This window comes from Triticum aestivum, chromosome 4B, assembly GCF_018294505.1.
Source record: "Triticum aestivum cultivar Chinese Spring chromosome 4B, IWGSC CS RefSeq v2.1, whole genome shotgun sequence".
Taxonomy (NCBI): Eukaryota; Viridiplantae; Streptophyta; class Magnoliopsida; order Poales; family Poaceae; genus Triticum; species Triticum aestivum.
In genome coordinates, this window is record NC_057804.1 from 603,595,611 (window position 1) to 603,615,718 (window position 20,108).

Sequence of the window (20,108 nt, forward strand, 5' to 3'; positions counted from 1 at the left end):
TCAAACGGGGCCTTACATCTTTCAACCAACATAGTTTGCCATGAAAAAAAGTTCGATTTGCTTTGCCATGTCTAAAAAACTGACGTTCGGTACATCATGATTATACGAAGCAACCTCGAAACATAATAAGGAAAATATTCAATCAAGGACTGTCATAGTAAGAAGCAGATTTAAGCAAGGATTCTAGTTCTTGACATCACGGTACGACTAACTGCACTTGCTGTCCAAACAGTAAAACATACTGCTACTGGACTGGTGCTTTAGGGATTCCTTTGTGGCGTGGACCCTTCGTTGCTTTAGTGCAAAACAAAAAGTAAATCCAACCGCCTCATCCTAAACTTCTCAGCCAGCTTAATTCCGTTTGCTGCCTACGTAGTAACCATGGCAACAGCAGTCAGGGTATATCACTAGCAAAAACATAGGGTCATTCCCAGGGGACAACCAAGGTTGCACTCCAAGTACAAACCACATAAACCGGACCGCCACACGACGCTGCACGATGCATCACGGTTCCTTGCATTCTCATGCACTACAAGCAACTAGCCACAGCAGATCCATTCATTCATAACAAGACACACATCAAAAGGGCCTTGATTCATTACCATACATTAATAATCCATTCGAATCCTCTGGGAATTTTCCAACATAACATCATCACATACAGGGGTGGGGGGCTGGTCACTCATTCATCAGGTTCACAGCAATACACAATTGCCGTCAGGAGGGCGGCCCTGGAAGAAACTCGCTGCAAAGCCTCACCTCCCCGAGCGACGGCCTCACTCGGGCACATTCATGGGCTGCTCGAGGCTCTCGACGAGGATCCTCAGGTCTAGATCCTTGTCCTCGAACTTCTTGATGAAGGCATGGTTCTGCGACAACAACATCGAACGAACGACGATTCAGCACACACACTAGTCGACAGAATCAACGGTACCACAGTTAGTTGGACACGCTACAACAACTTGTAAAGTGGAAGGGAATGCTCACCAAGAGTTCTGAAGCAGACATCCGTTCGGCGGGGTCCTTCTGTATGCTGCAAAGCAAGATAGTAATATGAAATAACACTGCAATATGATATGCTCCTGCATGTATATACTACACAGACTGCACAAATCTACAAAGCAAAAGCTAGCAGGAACCATCGGTTGCCTTCAAGATGTGCAAATTTCATTATGAATAATCGCTAACTAAAATATAGACCAATAAAACATATATCCAATAAATGGAGTTGACTGTAAGTTCTAAAGTATTCAAATGGTCTGTTTTCGGCCAGGTTTCCTAATAAATTGGTCAATTCTCTTCTATATGGAAAGGCAGGGCTTTTGCCAGTTGCTCGAAAAAAAGTAGAATTTGAATGGTAGATATGAGCCAATCGCTGCAGGTCAAGCATGATGTGAGGACTGAGGAGTTTAGACAATGTCACATGGTAAATGCATGTAAGTGCATTACTGTATTAGTTAATCACATCAATGACACACCACTCTGACCACCGTAGCTAAGACTACCAGCAGAAATCGGAGTGCGAAAAATGGTAATTGGCATACAAAACATGTAATAATATGTGCATTCAGATTGTTTTTACCATCAGTTCCTAAAGAGTTCACACATGGGATAGCAAACTAATGGATAAATATGCAGGCTAGCAAGAAACAACCATGACTGCAACAAGATATATCTGCAACTTCGAGAATTGTGAACTACAATGGAATTTGTACACTTGATCATAAATTGGAGTTGTCTTTTACATATTGTTTAGATGTGTGGGATAAGGCTTATTTCCCCACTCTGGAACCCTGCTGGCTATTTGCATCCCAACCTGGGATATTTAATCTTGGAGGGATGGTGGCCGACCTACGGTTGAACTGGAAAGTACTTTGATGGGTAGAAGAACTACCATACTCTCTTCGGGATCTTGTTCTTCCGTTGTGTCCGAACCATGTTCTTAAAATACTGTGTGTATAATGAGTTTAGACTGAATATGTGATACCTTCATGTGTTTGATGTTTTCTTTGGAGATATGTTTCCTATAATTTCTCATGCCATGTAGTTGTGTACAGCCTGCAGAATTTGGATACTAAATTACTTAAAAAAAACAATAGGACTATACACACTTTTATTAATAAAATGGCCTATAGACATTTTCGTTTTGCAGATATGAGATCTCTCTAATCATGTTGTAATCACATTCTGTCATCTATAATAATGCGCAGCTCATGCCCAAAGTACCTTGTGTTCCAATTAGTTGTCACTTTGGTGGTTTTTTGCCCCACTATTTTGTACTTTTTTCCAAGTTTACTTACAGGGTTTGATTTATCCAATTTCATATTCTTTTAGCTCATAACTTTTTATCGCTACATATTTTGACACCATAAATGCACAGGCAGACACAGATAATGTTCTAGAAAAAAGGCTGGTATGGATATTATGTACCAGTTTCAGATATGGGTAATAAAGGTAATCACAAGAGATCTTTATGCACATACCCTAAATTAAGAGTAGAGGACAATAGGACACCGCCGGTCCTTATGTGGCCCCATTATCATTGACTTAAAATGGTGCCCTCATGCACCGGGTGTCTTCATTGCTTTCTCCTCTAAGGTTCTGCATATGGCGCACCACCCATTATTTATACCTCAAAGCTGAAACACTTTGTCCAACAATTCAAGCTTGTCCTTCAGAGAGCTTTTGTTTCTCTAGATTTGTAGGCACTGAAAGTAAGCCGGGAAGAGGAAGAATGAGAGAGCTCAAGAGCACTGGGAATGGGAACATGGAGGAAAGCCCTGCTTGTTTGTTTGCGCCTCTAGTGTTGGAGGTGCAAATATTAGGCATGGGTCCTTTCCTGATGCCTCCCATTCCTACCGTTGTTGTGCACTCCTTCCTCTTCCTTTTGGATTGCATAGTAGCTTTGATGGAGAAACGGTAGACATGTGTCCACATATTTAGATAACTTGAGAGTTTGAAGGCAAGCCGGGAAGTGGAAGAGAAGAGGGCATAAGAGCAGTGGGAGTGGGAACACGGAGGAAAGCCTAACTTGCTTTGTTTTCACCTCTAGTGTTGGAGGTGAGAGCTTGCTTTGGTGTTTCCCGGTGCCTCCCATTCCTACAGTTCTCAAGCACTCCTTCCTCTTCCTTTTTTGGGTTGTTTTAGCTTAGAAACAAAATATGTGTGCACATATTCCATGTGGGATCTCAAAAGGAGCAAGGAAGAGGAAGAAAGAGAGGGCGTAAGAGCAGTGGGAATGAGAACATAGAGGAAAGCCTAACTTAATGGTTCTTCACCTCTTGTCTTGAGGTGGCAATTCAGTTTGGCATTTCCCGATGCCTCTCATTCCTATCGTTCTTAGGCGCTCCTTCCTCTTCCTTATTGTTTGCTAAATCACTTTAGGAAAAAAACATACATATGCATATGTTCAGATGATATGAGATGCCCATTGTGAGACAGGATGAGGAAGGAAAGATGGCCCAAGAGCAGTGGGCATGGGAACATGATGGAAGGCTAAAGCTCTCTCAGTTCCTCGTGCAACGCTGAAAGAGGCTATGGTTGAGTTTTCCTGATGCCTCCCATGCCTATTATTCTTTGGAGCCCCTTGCTCGTCTTTTTGTGTTGCACAACATGAAGAGGATTCATAGTAGTATAATACGATTTTATTCAAGTTCATTCACACTACATAGTTGGACTGCAAATTTCTGTGTTAAAGATTATTCTGCACACGAATCCTGATGCCAAAACATTTAATTTACCTTTCAGGTATTATATATATGAAGTATACATATCTATATCTGAAAAGGGGCCTTCTTAGAAATATAAACAAGCACACCGTGAGACTTAACAAGATGAGACACACAACTTTAACACATAGAATGGTACAAATTTTCAGTAGTTCCCTATGTTGAACTCATGCTAGAGACTAAATCACATCAATGACACCACTGTAGCTAAGAGTACAAGCAGAAATCAGAGTGTGAAATATGGTAATTTGCACACAGAACATGTAACGATATGTGCATTGCAGGTTATTTTTATCATCAATTCCTAGAGTTCACACATGGGATAGCAAACTAATGGATAGATATGCAGGCTAGCAAAAAACAACCATGGCTGCAACAAGATATATCTGTAGCATCAAAGAAGTTGTAAACTCCAATGGAAATTGTACACTTGATCTTAAATGGTTGTCTTTTTATATATTGTTTAGATGTGTGGGATAAGGCTTATTTCCCCACTCTTGAACCTTGCTGGATGTTTGCATCTCAACCTCTGTTTTAATCCTTGGAGGATGGTGGCCGAGCTACAAGGTTGAACTGGGAAGTGCTTCAATGGGTGGAGGAAGTACCATACACTCTTCGGGATCGTGTTCTTCCTTTGTGTCCCAACCTTGTTCTTAAAATACTATGTGTTTATTGAGTTTAGATTGAATAGTGAATATGTGATCACTATACCTTCAAGTGTTTTCCTCTAGGGATCAGTGACGGGCTCACCTCCCGGCAACCCCAGGTGGCTGCCTGGGCTAGTCCAGAAAGTTACTCCCAAGCACTAGTGATAATCTATGGTTTGGTTAGAAGGATTATTTCTTTGGGCAGGTGGTAGCTCACACTCTCACAGTTAAGTCTTGCCCGGGCTACATTCACAGGCTGGCTCCGCCACTGCTAGGGATCGAGGGTGATGGTTACTTTGGAGATATATTTTTTTCTATATTTCTCACATGCCATGTAGTTGTGTACAGCCTGCAGAATTTGTATACTAAATACTTAAAAAACAATAGCACTATACACTTTTTTTTCTTGATAAAATAGCCTCTAGACATTTTGGTTTTGCATATATGAGATCTCTCTTATCATGTTTTAATCACATTCTGTCATCTCTAATACTGCAGCGGATGTCCTAAGTACCTTGTGTTCCAATTAGTTGTCACTTCGGTGGTTCTTTGCCCCACTGTTTTTTAATTTTTCCAAGTTTACTTACAGGGCTTAATACTTACAGGGCTTAATTTGCCCAATTTCATATTACTTTTAGCTCATAACTTCTTATTGCTAGATATTTTGACACCATAAATGCACAGGCTGATACGGATATTGTTCTAAAAAAGGCTGGTGTGGATATTATGTACCAGTTTCGGATATGGATAATGAAGGTAAGGAGAAGAGATCTTAACGTGCATGCCATAAATTAAGAGTAGAGGACAATAGGACAGGGCCAGTGATTATGTGGCCCCACTGTCATTGACTGTAGAATGGTGCCCCCATGCACCAGATGTCTTCATTGCTTTCTCCTCTAAGGTTCTGCATGGTGCACCACCCATTATTTATACCTCAAAGCTGATACACTTGGTCCAACAATTCAAGCTTGTCCTTCGAGAGCTTTTGTTTCGCTAGATTTCTAGGCACTGAAAGTAAGCCGGGAAGAGGAAGAAAGAGAGAGCTCAAGAACACTGGGAATGGGAACATGGAGGAAAGCCCTGCTTTTTCGTTTGCACCTCTAGCGTTGGAGGTGCAAAGATTTGGCATGGATCCTTTCCCAATGCCTCCCATTCCTACCGTTGTTGTGCACTCCTTCCTCTTCCTTTTGGATTGCATAGTAGCTTTGATGGAGAAACAGTAGACATGTAACTTGAGAGTTTGAAGGCAAGCCGGGAAGTGGAAGAAAAGAGGGCATAAGAGCAGTGGGAGTGGGAACATGGAGGAAAGCCAACTTGCTTTGTTTTCACCTCTAGTGTTGAAGGTGAGAACTTGCTTTGGTGTTTCCCGATGCCTCCCATTCCTATTGTTCTCGAGCACTCCTTCCTCTTCCTTTTATGGCTTGCTTGGTTACTTTAGCTTAGAAACCAAATATATGTGTGCACATATTCGATGTGGGATCTGAAAAGCGAGCTAGGAAGAGGAAGAAAGAGAGGGCATAAGAGCAGTGGGAATGAGAACATAGAGGAAAGCCTAAATTGCTGGTTCTCCACCTCTTGTCTTGAGGTGGCAATTCAGTTGGGCATTTCCCGATGCCTCTCATTCCTATCGTTCTTAGGCGCTCATTCCTCTTATTGTTTGCTAAATCAGCTTAGGAAAAAAAACATGCATATGCATATGTTCAGATGATATGAGATATGAGCCAATTGCTAAATTGCTGCAGGTCAAGAATGATGTGAGGACTGAGGAGTTCTTGCCGGTTGCTCGAAAAAAGAAAGTATTTGAATGGTAGATATGAGCCAATTGCTGCAGGTCAAGAATGATGTGAGGACTGTGGAGTTTAGACAGAGTCGCATGGTAAATGCGTTTTAGTGTCTTACTGTTTTAGTTAATCACATCGATGACACACCACTCTGTCCACTGTAGTTAAGAGTACGAGCAGAAATCAGAGCGCAAAAAATGGTAATTAGCACACAAAACATGTAGCAATCTGTGCATCCAGATTATTTTTATCATCAGTTCCTAAAGAGTTCACACATGGGATAGCAAACTAATGGATAAATAAGCAGGATGGCAAGAAACAACCATGACTGCAACAAAGATATATCTGCAGCTTCGAAAATTGTGAACTCCAATGGTATTTGTACCCTTGATCATAAAACGGTGTTGTTTTTTATATGTTGTTTAGATGTGCGGGATAAGGCTTATTTCCCCACTCCGGAACCTTCTGGCTGTTTGCATCTCAACCTGGGTGATTAAATTCTTGGAGGGATGGGTGGACGAGCTACCATACTCTCTTCGGGATCTTGTTCTTCCTTTCTGTGCGAACCTTGTTCTTAAAATACTATGTGTATAATGAGTTTAGACTGAATATGTGATCACTATACCTTCATGTGTTCTCTAGGAATTGAGGGTGATGGTTTCTTTGGAGATATATTCCTATATTTCTCTCGTGTCATGTAGTTGTGTACAGCCTGCAGAATTTGGATACTAAATTACTTAAGACTATACACATTTTTTCTTGATAAAATTGCCTATAGACATTTTGGTTTCGCAGATATGAGATCCCTCTCATCATGTTGTAATCACATTCTGTTATCTGAAATAATGCAGCTCATGTCCAAAGTACCATGTGTACCAATTAACTGTCACTTTGGTGGTTCTTTGCCCACAGTTTTGTAATTTTTCGAAGTTTACTTAGAGGGTTTAATTTATCCAAATTCATATTATTTTTAGGTCATAACTTCTTACTGCTACATGTTTTGACACTAAATGCACAGACTGATACAGATATTGTTCTAAAAAAAGGCTGGTACGGATATTATGTACCAGTTTCGGATATGGTTAATAAAGGTAAGCAGAAGAGATCTTTACGCACATGTCATAAATTAAGAGTAGAGGACAATAGGACAGGGCCAGTGATTATGTGGCCCCATTATCATTGACTGTAGAATGGTGCCCCCATGCACCGGGTGTCTTCATTGCTTTCTCCTCTAAGGTTCTGCATATGGCGCACCACCCATTATTTATACCTCAAAGCTGAAACACTTGGTCCAACAATTCAAACTTGTCCTTCGAGACCTTTGTTTCGCTAAATTTCTAGGCACTGAATGTAAGCCAGGAAGAGGAAGAAAGAGAGAGCTCAAGAGCACTGGGAATGGGAACATGGAGGAAAGCCCTGCTTTTCTGTTTGCACCTCTAGTGTTGGAGGTGCAAACATTTCATATTTGGCATGGATCCTTTCCCAATGCCTCCCATTCCTACCGTTGTTGTGCACTCCTTCCTCTACCTTTTGGATTGCACAGTAGCTTTGATGGAGAAACGATAGACATGTGTCCACATATTTAGATAACTTGAGAGCTTGAAGGCAAGCCGGGAAGTGGAAGAAAAGAGGGCATAAGAGCAGTGGGAATGGGAACATGGAGGAAAGCCTAAGTTGCTTTGTTTTCACCTCTAGTGTTGGAGGTGAGAACTTGCTTTGGTGTTTCCCGATGCCTCCCATTCCTATTGTTCTAAAGCACTCCTTCCTCTTCCTTTTTTGGCTTGCTTGGTTCCTTTAGCTTAGAAACCAAATACATGTGTGCACATATTCGATGTGGGATCTCAAAAGCGAGCTAGGAAGAGGAAGAAAGAGAGGGCGTAAGAGCAGTGGGAATGAGAACATAGAGGAAAGCCTAAAATTGATGATTCTTCACCTCTTGTCTTGAGGTGGCAATTCAGTTTGGCATTTTCCGATGCCTCTCATTCCTATCGTTGTTAGGCGCTCCTTCCTCTTCCTTTTTGTTTGCTAAATCGCTTTAGAAAAAAAAACATACATATGCATATATTCAGATGATATGAGATGCCCATAGTAAGACAGGAAGAGGAAGGAAAGAGGGCCCAAGAGCAGTGGGCATGGGAACAATAGGTGGTGTGTCATTGATGTGATTTAGTCCTTATGTGCATTGCAGATTATTTTTACCATCAGAGTGAAATATGGCAATTTGCACACAGAACATGTAAAGATATGTGCATTGCAGATTATTTTTACCATCAATTCCTAGAGTTCACACATGGGATAGCAAACTAATGGATAGATATGCAGGCTAGCAAGAAACAGCAATGACTGCAACAAGATATATCTGCAGCGTCGAAAAAATTGTAAACTCCAATGGAATTGTGCACTTGATCATAATTCATAAATGGTTGTCTTTTTATACATTGTTTAGATGTGCGGGATTAGGCTTATTTCCCCACTCTTGAACCTTGCTGGCTGTTTGCATCTCAACCTAGCTGTTTTAATCCTTGGGGAATGGTGGCTGAGCTACAAGGTTGAACTGGGAAGTACTTTGATGGATGGAAGAAGTACCATACTCTCTTCGGGATCTTATTCTTCCTTTGTGTCCCAACCTTGTTCTTAAAATACTGTGTATAGTGAGTTTAGACGGAATATGTGACCTTATTCTTCAAGGTTTTTCCTCCTAGGGATCAGTGACGGGGCCACCTCCCGGCAACCCCGGGCGGCTGCCTGGGCTAGTCCAGAAAATTACTCCTAAGCACTAGTGATAATCTATGGTTAGAAGGATTATTTCTTTCGGCAGGTGCCAGCTCACACTATCACAGTTAAGTATTGCCCGAGCTGCATTCACAGGCTGGCTCCGCCACTGCTAGGGATCGAGGGTGATGGTTTCTTTGGAGAGATGTTTTTTCCTATATTTTTCACATGCCATGTAGTTGTGTACAGCCTGCAGAATTTGGATACTAAACACTTCAAGAGCAATACGACTATACACATTTTTTCTTGATAAAATAGCCTATAGATATTTTGGTTTTGCAGATATGAGATCTCTCTTATCATGTTTTGATCACATTATGTCATCTCTAATACTGCAGCGGTCCGAAGTACATTATGTTCCAATCTTTGCCCCACTGTTGTGTAATTTTTCCAAGTTTACTTACAGGGTTTAATTTGTCCAATTTCATATTACTTTTAGCTCTAACTCCTTATTGCTACATATTTTGACACCATAAATGCACAGGCTGATACGGATATTGTTCTAAAAAAGGCTGGTATGGATATTATGTACCAGTTTCTGATATGGGTAATAAAGGTAAGGAGAAGAGATCTTTACACATGTGCCCTAAATTAAGAGTAGAGGACAATAGGACAGGGCCGGAAATTATGTGGCCCCATTATCATTGACTGTAGAATGGTGCCCACATGCATCAGGTGTCTTCATTAGTTTCTCCTCTAAGGTTCTGCATATGTTGCACCACCCATTACTTATACCTCAAAGCTGAATCGCTTTGTCCAACAATTCAAGCTTGTTCTTTGAGAGTTTTTGTTTCATTAGATTTGTAGGCACTGAAAGTAAGCCGGGAAGAGGAAGAAAGAGAGAACTCAAGAGCATTGGGAATGGGAACATGGAGGAAAGCCCTGCATGTTTGTTTGCACCTCAAGTGTTGGAGGTGCAAATATTTGGCATGGATCCTTTCCTGATGCCTCCCATTCCTACCATTCTTGCGCACTCCTTCCTCTTCCTTTTCGCTTACGTGATAGCTCTGATGGAGAAACCATAGACATGTGCCCACATGTTTAGATAACATGAGACCTCAAAGGCGAGCCCGGAAGAGGAAGAATAGAGGGCCTTAGAGTAGTGGGAATGGGAACATGGAGGAAAGCCTAACCTGCTCGGTTTTCACCTCTAGTGTTGGAGGTGAGAATTTAGTTTGGTGTTTCCCAATGCCTCCCATTCCCATTGTTCTAAAGCACTCCTTCCTCTTCCTTTTTTGGCTTGCTTGGTTGCTTTAGCTTACAAACCAACTATATTTTTGCACATATTCGATGTGAAATCTCAAAAACGAGCTAGGAAGAGGAAGAAACAGAGGGCCTAAGAGCAATGGGTATGAGAACATAGAGGAAAGCCTAAGTTATCGGTTCTTCACATCTTGTGTTGAGGTGGAAATGCCATTTGGTATTTCCCAGTGCCTCTCATTCCTATCGTTCTTAAGCGCTCCTTCCTCTTCCTTTTTGTTTGCCAAATCTTTAGAAAAACTGAACATTTATGTGGATATATTCAGCTGGTATAAGATGTCCATTGTGAGACATGAAGAGGAAGAAGACCTAAGAGCAGTGGGCATGGGAACGTGATGGAAGGCTAAAGCCCTCGTTCCTCATCGGAGTCTTTGGTTTGAGTTTTTGTGATGCCTCATATGCCTATTGTTCTTTGGTACTCCTTCCTCTTCCTTTTGGGTCACACAACATGATTTGGTCAGGTTCATACACCCTGCATAGTAGGAGGGTTATTTTCCGTGTTTTTTTGGCATGCCTTAATCCATCAGTAAGATAAGATGCCAGATTGTTAACTGGTTTATACTATAACCTCACAGTCATGGTTTTGTCAATCAACACAACAATTAGATCAGATATTAACATAGCTAACTTAAATCAATAAGTATGTTTTGACATTAAACTGAAAATCAGGGTTGTTACATGATTGATAACTCAAACTCCAGATTAGCTAAACTGCTTGAAGTTTCAAAGGCCAATAAGCTACTTAAACAGGGTTTGATAAACAGATAGTTACATGGCAAGTTGCCCTGAGTAGCTGTTGTCTGGAGACGCAAGTCGATCCTTTTGGGATGGCTGCAATTTCTTGGGCTGTACTGAAATGTAATTTTTATAATAAGAACATTGATTCGGCCGTTTGCTGTCACCATTATAAACTCTGGACATCTGAAGATTTCACTAATTCTAATCTGAAGAACACCGCGCAGTTTAAACATTTATTCTCCAGAATTAATGAAGTCCAAATTATCACACTAAAACAATTCTATTAAGACCACACTTGTTCAAAGGGGAAAGTATACTTGAATAGACAAAAACACATTTTCTCAAAGGGGGAAATAATACTTGAGTGGACAAAGTCCATGAGCTGTGGACGAGAAAGCAGATAACTATTAAAACAAGTTAACTTTACAAACAATTTAAAATATTTACGTGAAAGACACGCAAAAGAAAATCAGAACTTTAGAAAACAGGGCAAGAAGTTCATTCAAACATACTAAGCAAGAAGACAAAACAGAAATGCAGTGACTGAGCTAATTTCATATGTAGTTCCTCGGAATAATGTTTAGCGTACCAGGAAGAGATAAATGAGCAGAATTCTGGAGAGAACTGATCTGCTGGTGCAGAAGGTGGTGGCTGGTCAACAATTGCTTCTAATAGTTCATAGAAGCTTAGCCAACCTTCTCCTTCCGGAGGAGTATAGGGGAAGCGGCCAATGGCGCATTCAAGTATTACCAAGCCCAAACTCCATATATCACTCTTGTAGTCATAGGAGCTGCCACTAATCCGCTCAGGCTGCACAAAAAGGAAAGGGAGAAAACTATTACAGCAAATTTTGAGCACCCCAGATAACCATTATGAGCATAAGCCGCAGTCAGAAGACAAAGCAGATCTTTTTACATACCGCCATATAGTTGTAGGTTCCAACAAATGTATCACGCTGACCGATTGAACTTGCTAGCACTGCACTCACCCCAAAATCAGTAATCTTTACTTCACCTTTATGGTTAACTAACAAGTTAGATGGCTTTATGTCCCTGTGAATCACATGTCTTTCATGATGAAGATATAACAGACCCTCCAAAACCTGATTTGTTAAGACATTATTAATGTTAGATGTGCCAGACTCTAGCTACAACTTCCATCGGATGTGACCAAATTTGAATATTCCGGATGCAGTCAAACCATAGGCCAAACGGATACATACCTGCTTGCAAAGTACTGCAAGGTATGGCTCCAGAATGGTTTTAACTTGTTTAATTATGTCTGCAAGAGATCCACGATCCATATATTCCAGAACAAGATATATTACACCATTGTGGTAAAAAGATTGATGGCAAAGGACGATATGGGGGCTCTGTGTTGCTTGATTTATTTTGAGCTCCTGTACTATTTGTTTGCGTACTGACTCCTGAATGTTCATTTGAATTCCCTGTGAAGAAATTGAAAATAATCAATTGACTGATAGATCATATGGACAACGAAATGCCACAGCAGTACAAAGACCAGGAATAATGCTTGAAAATGTTTAATCGGCTGTATATCGTTACCTGATGTATTCTCATACATTAGTGTCAGTTTCCGTTAAAATTGGTGTTCTGTGGAGATTTTGCAGGCAAAGATCAGCCAGTACTAGATGTTTTTGCTACAACTCATTTTAATGGTGTGCATAAATGTGGATCTAATTGAATATATTGCCATGCCATCACAAAGTGACAAAACAAAACAAATAAGTCTTCAGATGTAGAATAATCAGATTGTCATAACAATGCATAGAATGCAAATCTGTTCAAACAGATAAACATATTAACTTCCATGTTAACAAACATGAAAATATATAAACAGGTACGATAAAAAAACAAGCAGTCTACCCCAATGCTCTAACATCAACAAAAAAATCCATCATAGGCATTTGTGCGGCCCACTAGGTGAATTTAGTGTACTGTTACCTTCAAGGCATAAAATGTGCCCACCCACTTGTGCCGCACTAGTTGGACGACGCCACCACTTCCCTTACCAATGACCTGAATCATTTCGAGGTCATCCATTGATAACTGCACATCTTCCACCTTCATTTTTGTTGATTGCTGAGGAAAAGAAACAAATCAAGATGCAAACAGAATTCGGAAACAACTTGATCATTATCCAAATACTAATAAACACAAACTGAAGAACAATATATTCTTGTTGTGGTTTCTGTTGGTGGCATCTAATAACCAATAGCGAGCAGCAGAGTACATAATTTCAATCCTAGGCATTAAAAACTAACATCTACTCAAGATAATCACGAAACATAATGGAAATTTCTGCAAATATGTTATGATTATGGATGAAATGGCTACCAAGTTTAAACTGAAAGGGTTCCTCTGGCCCCCGCGGTCCATAAATTAGCAACTTTGGTCGATGGAAGTACAACATGCCCCATCTTCACTTCCATCTACCCTATCGTGGCCCAGGCCTTCCTCAAGGTTGCTCCGCTCTCTCAGCGTGCCTCAGCTGGGCAGATCCAAACTCCATATCTCCATAGCAGTTCACCTGGTCTCCTACCTACTCCCCAACTAGTTTAAGGCTTTGGCCAGTTCCATATTCATCTCCTAGCGAAGAAACACTAACCATAGGAAGATACCTACCATTGTGACATCATGGCTTAATAGGAATGATAGACTACTCATTTCAACAAGGTGCGCCTTCTTTTTCAGAAGCTCATCTCCAAAGAACCTCCAGGTTGCTTCGCATGGGGTAATTTGAGGATGGGTGACTGACCGAGAAGTCCTTCTGAGGTGCGCACGAGTGAGGACAAAGTGCACAGGAAAGACTAGTGTTGGTCTATGGGGCTAGTCTAGATCCCGTCAGGCATAACGGCCAGGAACCGATGGTTGTGGCCGGGGTGTTACAACCATGAGGGGGAAGAGGCCGCTCAAGGAACTCCAGCTCATTCTGCCAGCGTAGGAGACGCCTCTCAATAAACTCATGTAGGTTTCCTTGATTCCTTGGCCTAAACTGCCTATTTTATATAATATGTTTTCCTTTTCCTTCTCCTTTTTCCTGTTGAAGCTATTGAAGGCTTGATCTTTTACTGCACTACTTTTTTGTGTCTAGAAATGTTTTTGAGACACTTCTTGTTTCTTCAGAACACAAAGTAATGTGCAAATTAAATGGTTGTCTTTGACAGGGATGAATATGCAAGTTCCTGGTTCGGTAATTTAGTGTTTGTGTTGTATTGCACTTCATGTGGCGACATGTACGCTTTTTTTATAGTGGCGTATATACGGTTCAATCTGAGTGCACTGACTCTGACGCATGCAACAGTGCAACACGCATGCGCGCCCACGCATCAAACATGAACGATCGAAGTACAATACAACACAAACACAATTGGACAAATTGAGAGACAACAAAAGTAGTCATTAAAAAGTATTGAACCGAGAACTCACATGTTCATCTCCATTTTCCTCGGAGATAAGCTGCAAACCTCTTTGATTAAGCCGCAGTTCACCATCCTTGAATGTACCGCTCGCAGTCCTGAAATACCACATGCAGCTCAGCAACTCAACACATATTAAGTTCAAACTAATCATTGGACTTAAATACTTTCGTTGACATACAGATTGCTGAGTCAGCTCAGCAGGTCAGGCCGTACCAATTTCAAATCAAGCACTACACTTAATGCCTTCAAAGTAAATCTATGCTTTAGCAACCCAGTACCGGCTACCCAGCCCCATCAGAATCCACAAATAAACCACAAAAATCTACCCAGGCACCCAAAAAATCTCTCATTTATTAGACATAAAGCCCAAACCTGTGATAGCTTTAGTAGGGGGAAAAGAGAGGGAAAAACATGAAATTTAGGCCAAGGAATGGGGGAGACATACAGAAACTTATCGACGGGCGTCTCCTGCGCAGGCACGGAGAGGGTGAGCTCCTTGAGCGGCTTCTTCCCCCTCATGGTGTCCTCCTCCCTCTGGCTAGGGTTTCTGGGGCGGGAGATGGACGCGGAGCTGGACAAAGCCGGAAGCAGGTTAGATGGAGATCGGACGAGTCGGCATAAAAATACGGACTTTGGACCAGGCCGGATACGGACGCTCACCGGAGGCACGACGGACGGAGAGGAGCGGCCGGGGCGCCGTCGGTGTGAGGGAAGGCCGGGGGAGGAATTTAGGGAGAAAAATAGCAGCGGCGGAGCTGGTCAAAATGGTGGCACGTGGTGCGACTTGGGTTGACTGGGAGGGGACGGCTAGCAGCCGTGCTCCAGGTTGGTCGCTGGATCGATCCGCGCGGCGGTCGGTCGCTGTCGCCGGCCACTGGATGGATCAAGCTCGGAGGAAAGTTCCCGGCGGCGGCGGGCGGGGAGCGCGCGGATCTGGAGGTGGGAGGTGAGGGGAGGAGATGCGGTCCGGCGGCGAGGGGTCGGCCGGGGACGTGGCGGCGAGCGGACGGAGGGGAGGGGAGGGAGGAGGGGCTGCCCTGGTCAGTAGACTCAGTACAGAGTCAGACAGTGGTCGCGCTCAGTGAAGCCGACTGGGGCACTGGGCTATTATGATGGACTCAGCTGTGTGTGGCCTGGCCCAGCGTAGCTTTCAAAGCCCTAAATGCGAGTCAAGCTTTTCTGGGCCACGATCTATATATAGAGAGACCCAATGCACATTCCTCCTCTGAAAACAGAAGAAGAATTCTCTTCTATACTACTCCCTCCGTTCTATAATGTAAGACGTTTTTTGATACTAATGTACTGTACTACTCCCTCCGTTCTAAAATAGATGACTCAGCCTTGTACTAAGTTTAGTACAAAGTTGAGTCATCTATTTTAGAACGGAGGAAGTATTAAACAATCGAACTTGCGAACGTACTCTGCCAGAAAATCGTCCGCGAAGTACGTTTCCCTCAAAGCGTAATCGGCTGATGCCCCAAGTCCGCGACTCCTCTACAATCACGCAAGCGAGACACGCAAAAAGGAATCATCGGCAGGGCAGGCGCGCCTGTCCGCGCTCCGCCACCGCCACGACGCCCTCGCATCTGCGCAATCAGAAACCACCTATGCTCACGCATCTCCCACCTCGACCCCCGTCCACCGCCCAACCGCCGGCCGCCGGGCCCTGGCTCATACGCCCGCCACCCACCGCGTCCCAGGGCGGTGTCCCTCGGTGGCTCCCCCGCCCCCGTGCCTCCTGCAGCGCCCTAGCGCGCCCTCCATCAGCGGCGCCCCCGGCCAGCACGACCTCCCTCGGCGGCGTCCAGCCCGCGATCCACCGTTGAGCCAGGTAGCACTTCTTTTTCTACTTTTGTTACCAAGTCACAAAACAATTCTTCAGACCAATCTGGTCAGGGACATTGGAAAACTCAAAGATGGAAAGATGTTCGTGAAGTTTGTTCTGTGCTTCGGGTTTTAGCATTACCTGGTTTGAACAGTGGACTTACATCTTTGGAACAACTTGGAAATGTCACCCGGATTGATTCTTCTCTTAAAAGTCTGGAATCATTTGCTTCCAGCTCTCTTACTGGGTAATAGAAAAAAATTCTTGCCACATTTGTGTGTTTACCTTGGTTCTTAAAGTTCATCCAGAAACACCTTAACAAATGAACACAGACTGACTGGTACTAATTATTTGCAGATTTCTTATGCTTAATGTTGGCACTGCCCTAACTACTTTGAGAATATTCAGTTGGACAGATAGTGAAGCAATGACTAAAGTAATACCCTTTTGTGGTCCATTGATTCACCTTGCTGTTTCAACAAACGGGGCTGAGCTGAGACAGTTTGTTAGAAAGGATCTATTTTCCTCTATAACATAGGGCTTATCTGTTGAGTTGAATGCCGTTGTTAGTGCAGAGCTTCTTGGACTTTGTCGCGAAATATATCTTAATCTATCAGACAAAGATCCTGCACCCAATCAGGTATTTCTTTTCTGAGATCATGACAAAGTATATCTGTATTTGCAAATTCTGTACTTTGTGGTTATATCAACACACTAAATATTGTGCCAAAAAAACATTGTGAATCTGATGTCCCAGACTGTTGTCAGTACCACTCAAACTCACTGCATTGATCCTTTTTCCTTTTTCACTTTGGCTTTGGTGGCTTTGGTCATGCACAGTTCAGAAAGTAAAACAGGAACACAAGGTCATCAGTGAACTATTTTTACACAGTAAGATATGCATATTATTTGCAGTGAAAAAATGTTGAACTATTTAGATCATGGACAATGAGTTTGGCTTCATCACCAAATGTGACCAAAAAGTTTTAGGCTGACAAGTATCACTAGAACTGGTAAGTATCACCAAAGGCTTACTTCAGCAGCACGTGACATGTTCCGCTCAACAGCTACTATCTCAGTTGTCTTCCTCAACTCTGTTATCCCTCCGACACGGCCGATGTCTCTACCATGCTGAGCCACTCCACCACGACATTCATCGCCTCTCACCTCCAACAGTAGCCTCCCTATGTTGCAGCTATGGCTTCTGCTCCTCAATTTTGCTTCTTCATGCGTTCTTATGTAACGGAAATTATGAACATTTTTTCCTCATTACGAACACTTTTTTCCTCATTATGAACACTTGTGAATTTGGCATGAATGAGTGATTCGATGCAGCAAAAGCAAACCCCAATTAGCCTTATATGGAAAGTAGATGGATTTGAAAAATTAATGCTAAGGAATGATTTGGCCTTTGCATGTCTGAATCAGCGAACTTACTGGTCAAACTGGAATCAAACAGTGCTTAGTACCAAATTAAGCCAGTCGTGAAAGTTATGTCGTTCGTTGTAAGCCAACAGGTGCAGTTTTGTTTGAATCGAATTTATGATTTGCGAGATACAACCACAATACTAAAGCTGACCTCGAGTTTCGAATTAGAGCAAATAACTATTTAGCCCCTTTTCAGCAATTTGGAGATAGAGTTGCAGTATGCTTGTAATATGGAAGTTGTAAAAAAAATTGAAAGAGAGCTATGGCATCCTTTGCTATGATAGATGGCTTGTTGTATTTAAATATGCTATAGAGGATTACACGAAAAATATTTTGCTTAATTTCTCTATTTTGCTTGTGTTCTTCTGTTATTTTGGTCTTCGGATCACGTTTTTGTAAGTTGAGTCACCTTCTTTGCCGTCTACAAAAATAAAATGCATGTTTGAAAAGAGACCCATAAATTGTTTTATGTAAGGAACATCAACAAAAACCTTATTTTTGTAATTTATTCTCCACAAGTTTGTTCTGAATCATTTGTACATAACTGAACTCTGCATGCATTAAGATTGTACCATGACTGAATTAGTTATGGCACAAGTAATTAATAAGCATAGAGTTCAGTTATGTACAATATGGAAGTTGTAAAAAAAATTGTAAGAGAGCTATGGTATCCTTTGCTATGATAGATGTCTTGCTTTATTTAAATGTGCTATAGAGGATTACACGGAAAATACTTTGCTTAATTTCTCTATTTTGCTTGTGTTCTTACTGTTATTTTGGTTTTCGGATCATGATTTGTAAGTTGAGTCGCCTTCTTTGCCATCTACTAATACGAAATGCATGTTTGAAAAGAGACCCATAGATTTTTTTTATGTAAGAAACATCAACCAAAACCTTAATACATGCAGGGGAGCCATCTTCATTGGTTGCAAGTAGATATAAGAAGACAATGTTAAATTTATGGGCAAACTCAATCCGTCTTGACAAGGTGCCAAGGTCGTTGAGCTGACCGATCAACTCTCAAATCAGTGGGATGACCAGCTGGTGAGGCAAACTTTTATCCCGGAAGACACTCATGTGATCCTTCGCATCCCAATCTGCGAACACTATGAGGATTTGATAGATGGCAACCTGACAGCAAGGGCATGTTTTTGGTGACGTTATCCTAAAGAGTTCACCTTGATCTGCTACAGAACCAGAAGACCAAGCCACCGGGAGAGTGCTCATCGTGTAACATGGGGCAAGACAATTTATGTCGTGATCTCTGGAAAGTGTACTGCCTGCCAAAGATCCATCATTTTTTGTGGCGTTTTGCACACAATATTCACCACCTTCCGAGAGATGTTGAAAGGATTGGGGTGGTGCTTAACACAGATTGTGTGCTATGTCATAGGCTTCCTGAGGATGGTGCACACTTGTTTCTATGCTATAAGGAAGTCGGGAAAATGTGGAGAGCTTGCAACTTGGAACATGTCTGTAGCCAACTGTTGGACTGCCAAACCCCGAAGGAGGTTCTTCTAGCCCTGTTGAAAATGTCAAATGAAGTGAAGACGTGAGCTATTGCTCTTCTATCGTCCTGGTGGAGTGAGAGAAAGAAAGTGAATCACAACCAAAAGCACATGTCTGAGATGGAATTTTAATTTAACATCGCTAGGTGTGCTCAATGGAAAGAGTTCCTCGAGGCTAAACCTCCTGGTGTGCAGAAACATGTTTCTTCCTGGTTGAAACCCCCCACTGATTTTATCAAACTAAACGTGGATGCAGCGTTCCGAGATGAATCAAAGGAGGGTGGGTGGGGCCTGATTGCTAGGGATGCTGACGGAGATTGTGCTACTGTCGGACGTCTAACAGCTCAGTCCAGCGCTTTGCAAGCTGAGGCTACAACCCTTCTGCAGGCAATCCAATTTGATGAAATACAAGGTGTGGGGCGTGCGATTTTTGAAACCGATTCCATGGGTCTGCAACAGTAAGTTACCTCTACATCACCAGACCGGTCTCCGTTGGGGGTACTCTTCCGTCAAGCCGAATATCTACTCCAGTTAGGTTTCACAGAGGCCAAAGTCATGTACTGTCCGAGAGCTTGTAATAAACCAACACATGTGTTGGCGAACCTTGGTAGCCGGAGTGCATTGGGAGCCAGGTCTTCTGGCCTCCAGACCTCCCGCTGGATGTAACCTGGGTTGTGACCGCCAATTGTGTTTGTCCATCGTAAGTTTGGAATGCAAGGTGTTCCAGTTAAAAAAAGAAGATACTACCATACTTGTGGAGAGGAGAAATTGATCAACTATTTAATAGTCATTCGTAGGATTGAGCAAGTGTTGCATAAATTCAATTTTTTGATTGCATGTGCTCAGGACTAACCTGCTCACCATGTGTAAATTCATCTTGAAAATCAGCTTGTTCAAAAAGCTTGGTGATCTTGGCCAGACAAATTCTTCACTTGGTTGTTGGATCACAATGGTGACTCACTTTCAAAAATGCAATTTG

General features: G+C 42.3%; 1 protein-coding gene and 1 long non-coding RNA gene across 2 annotated transcripts; one reads left to right on the plus strand and one right to left on the minus strand.

The window, feature by feature from the left end:
• Positions 1-579: 579 nt before the first annotated feature.
• On the minus strand, positions 580-15,444 carry LOC123093521 (mitogen-activated protein kinase kinase 1). The gene is made up of 9 exons (XM_044515506.1): positions 15,029-15,444; positions 14,814-14,939; positions 14,376-14,463; positions 12,891-13,028; positions 12,149-12,373; positions 11,846-12,028; positions 11,516-11,736; positions 988-1,033; positions 580-869 (listed from the first exon to the last, which is right to left on the minus strand). The coding sequence occupies exons 2-9, from the start codon at positions 14,885-14,887 to the stop codon at positions 777-779; spliced, it is 1,068 nt and encodes a 355-aa protein (XP_044371441.1). The 5' UTR covers positions 14,888-14,939; positions 15,029-15,444; the 3' UTR covers positions 580-776.
• Positions 15,445-15,868: 424 nt separating this feature from the next.
• LOC123093523 (uncharacterized) lies at positions 15,869-19,814 on the plus strand. The gene is made up of 2 exons (XR_006445379.1): positions 15,869-16,833; positions 18,530-19,814. It is a non-coding gene; the product is annotated as an uncharacterized lncRNA (long non-coding RNA).
• Positions 19,815-20,108: the final 294 nt, after the last annotated feature.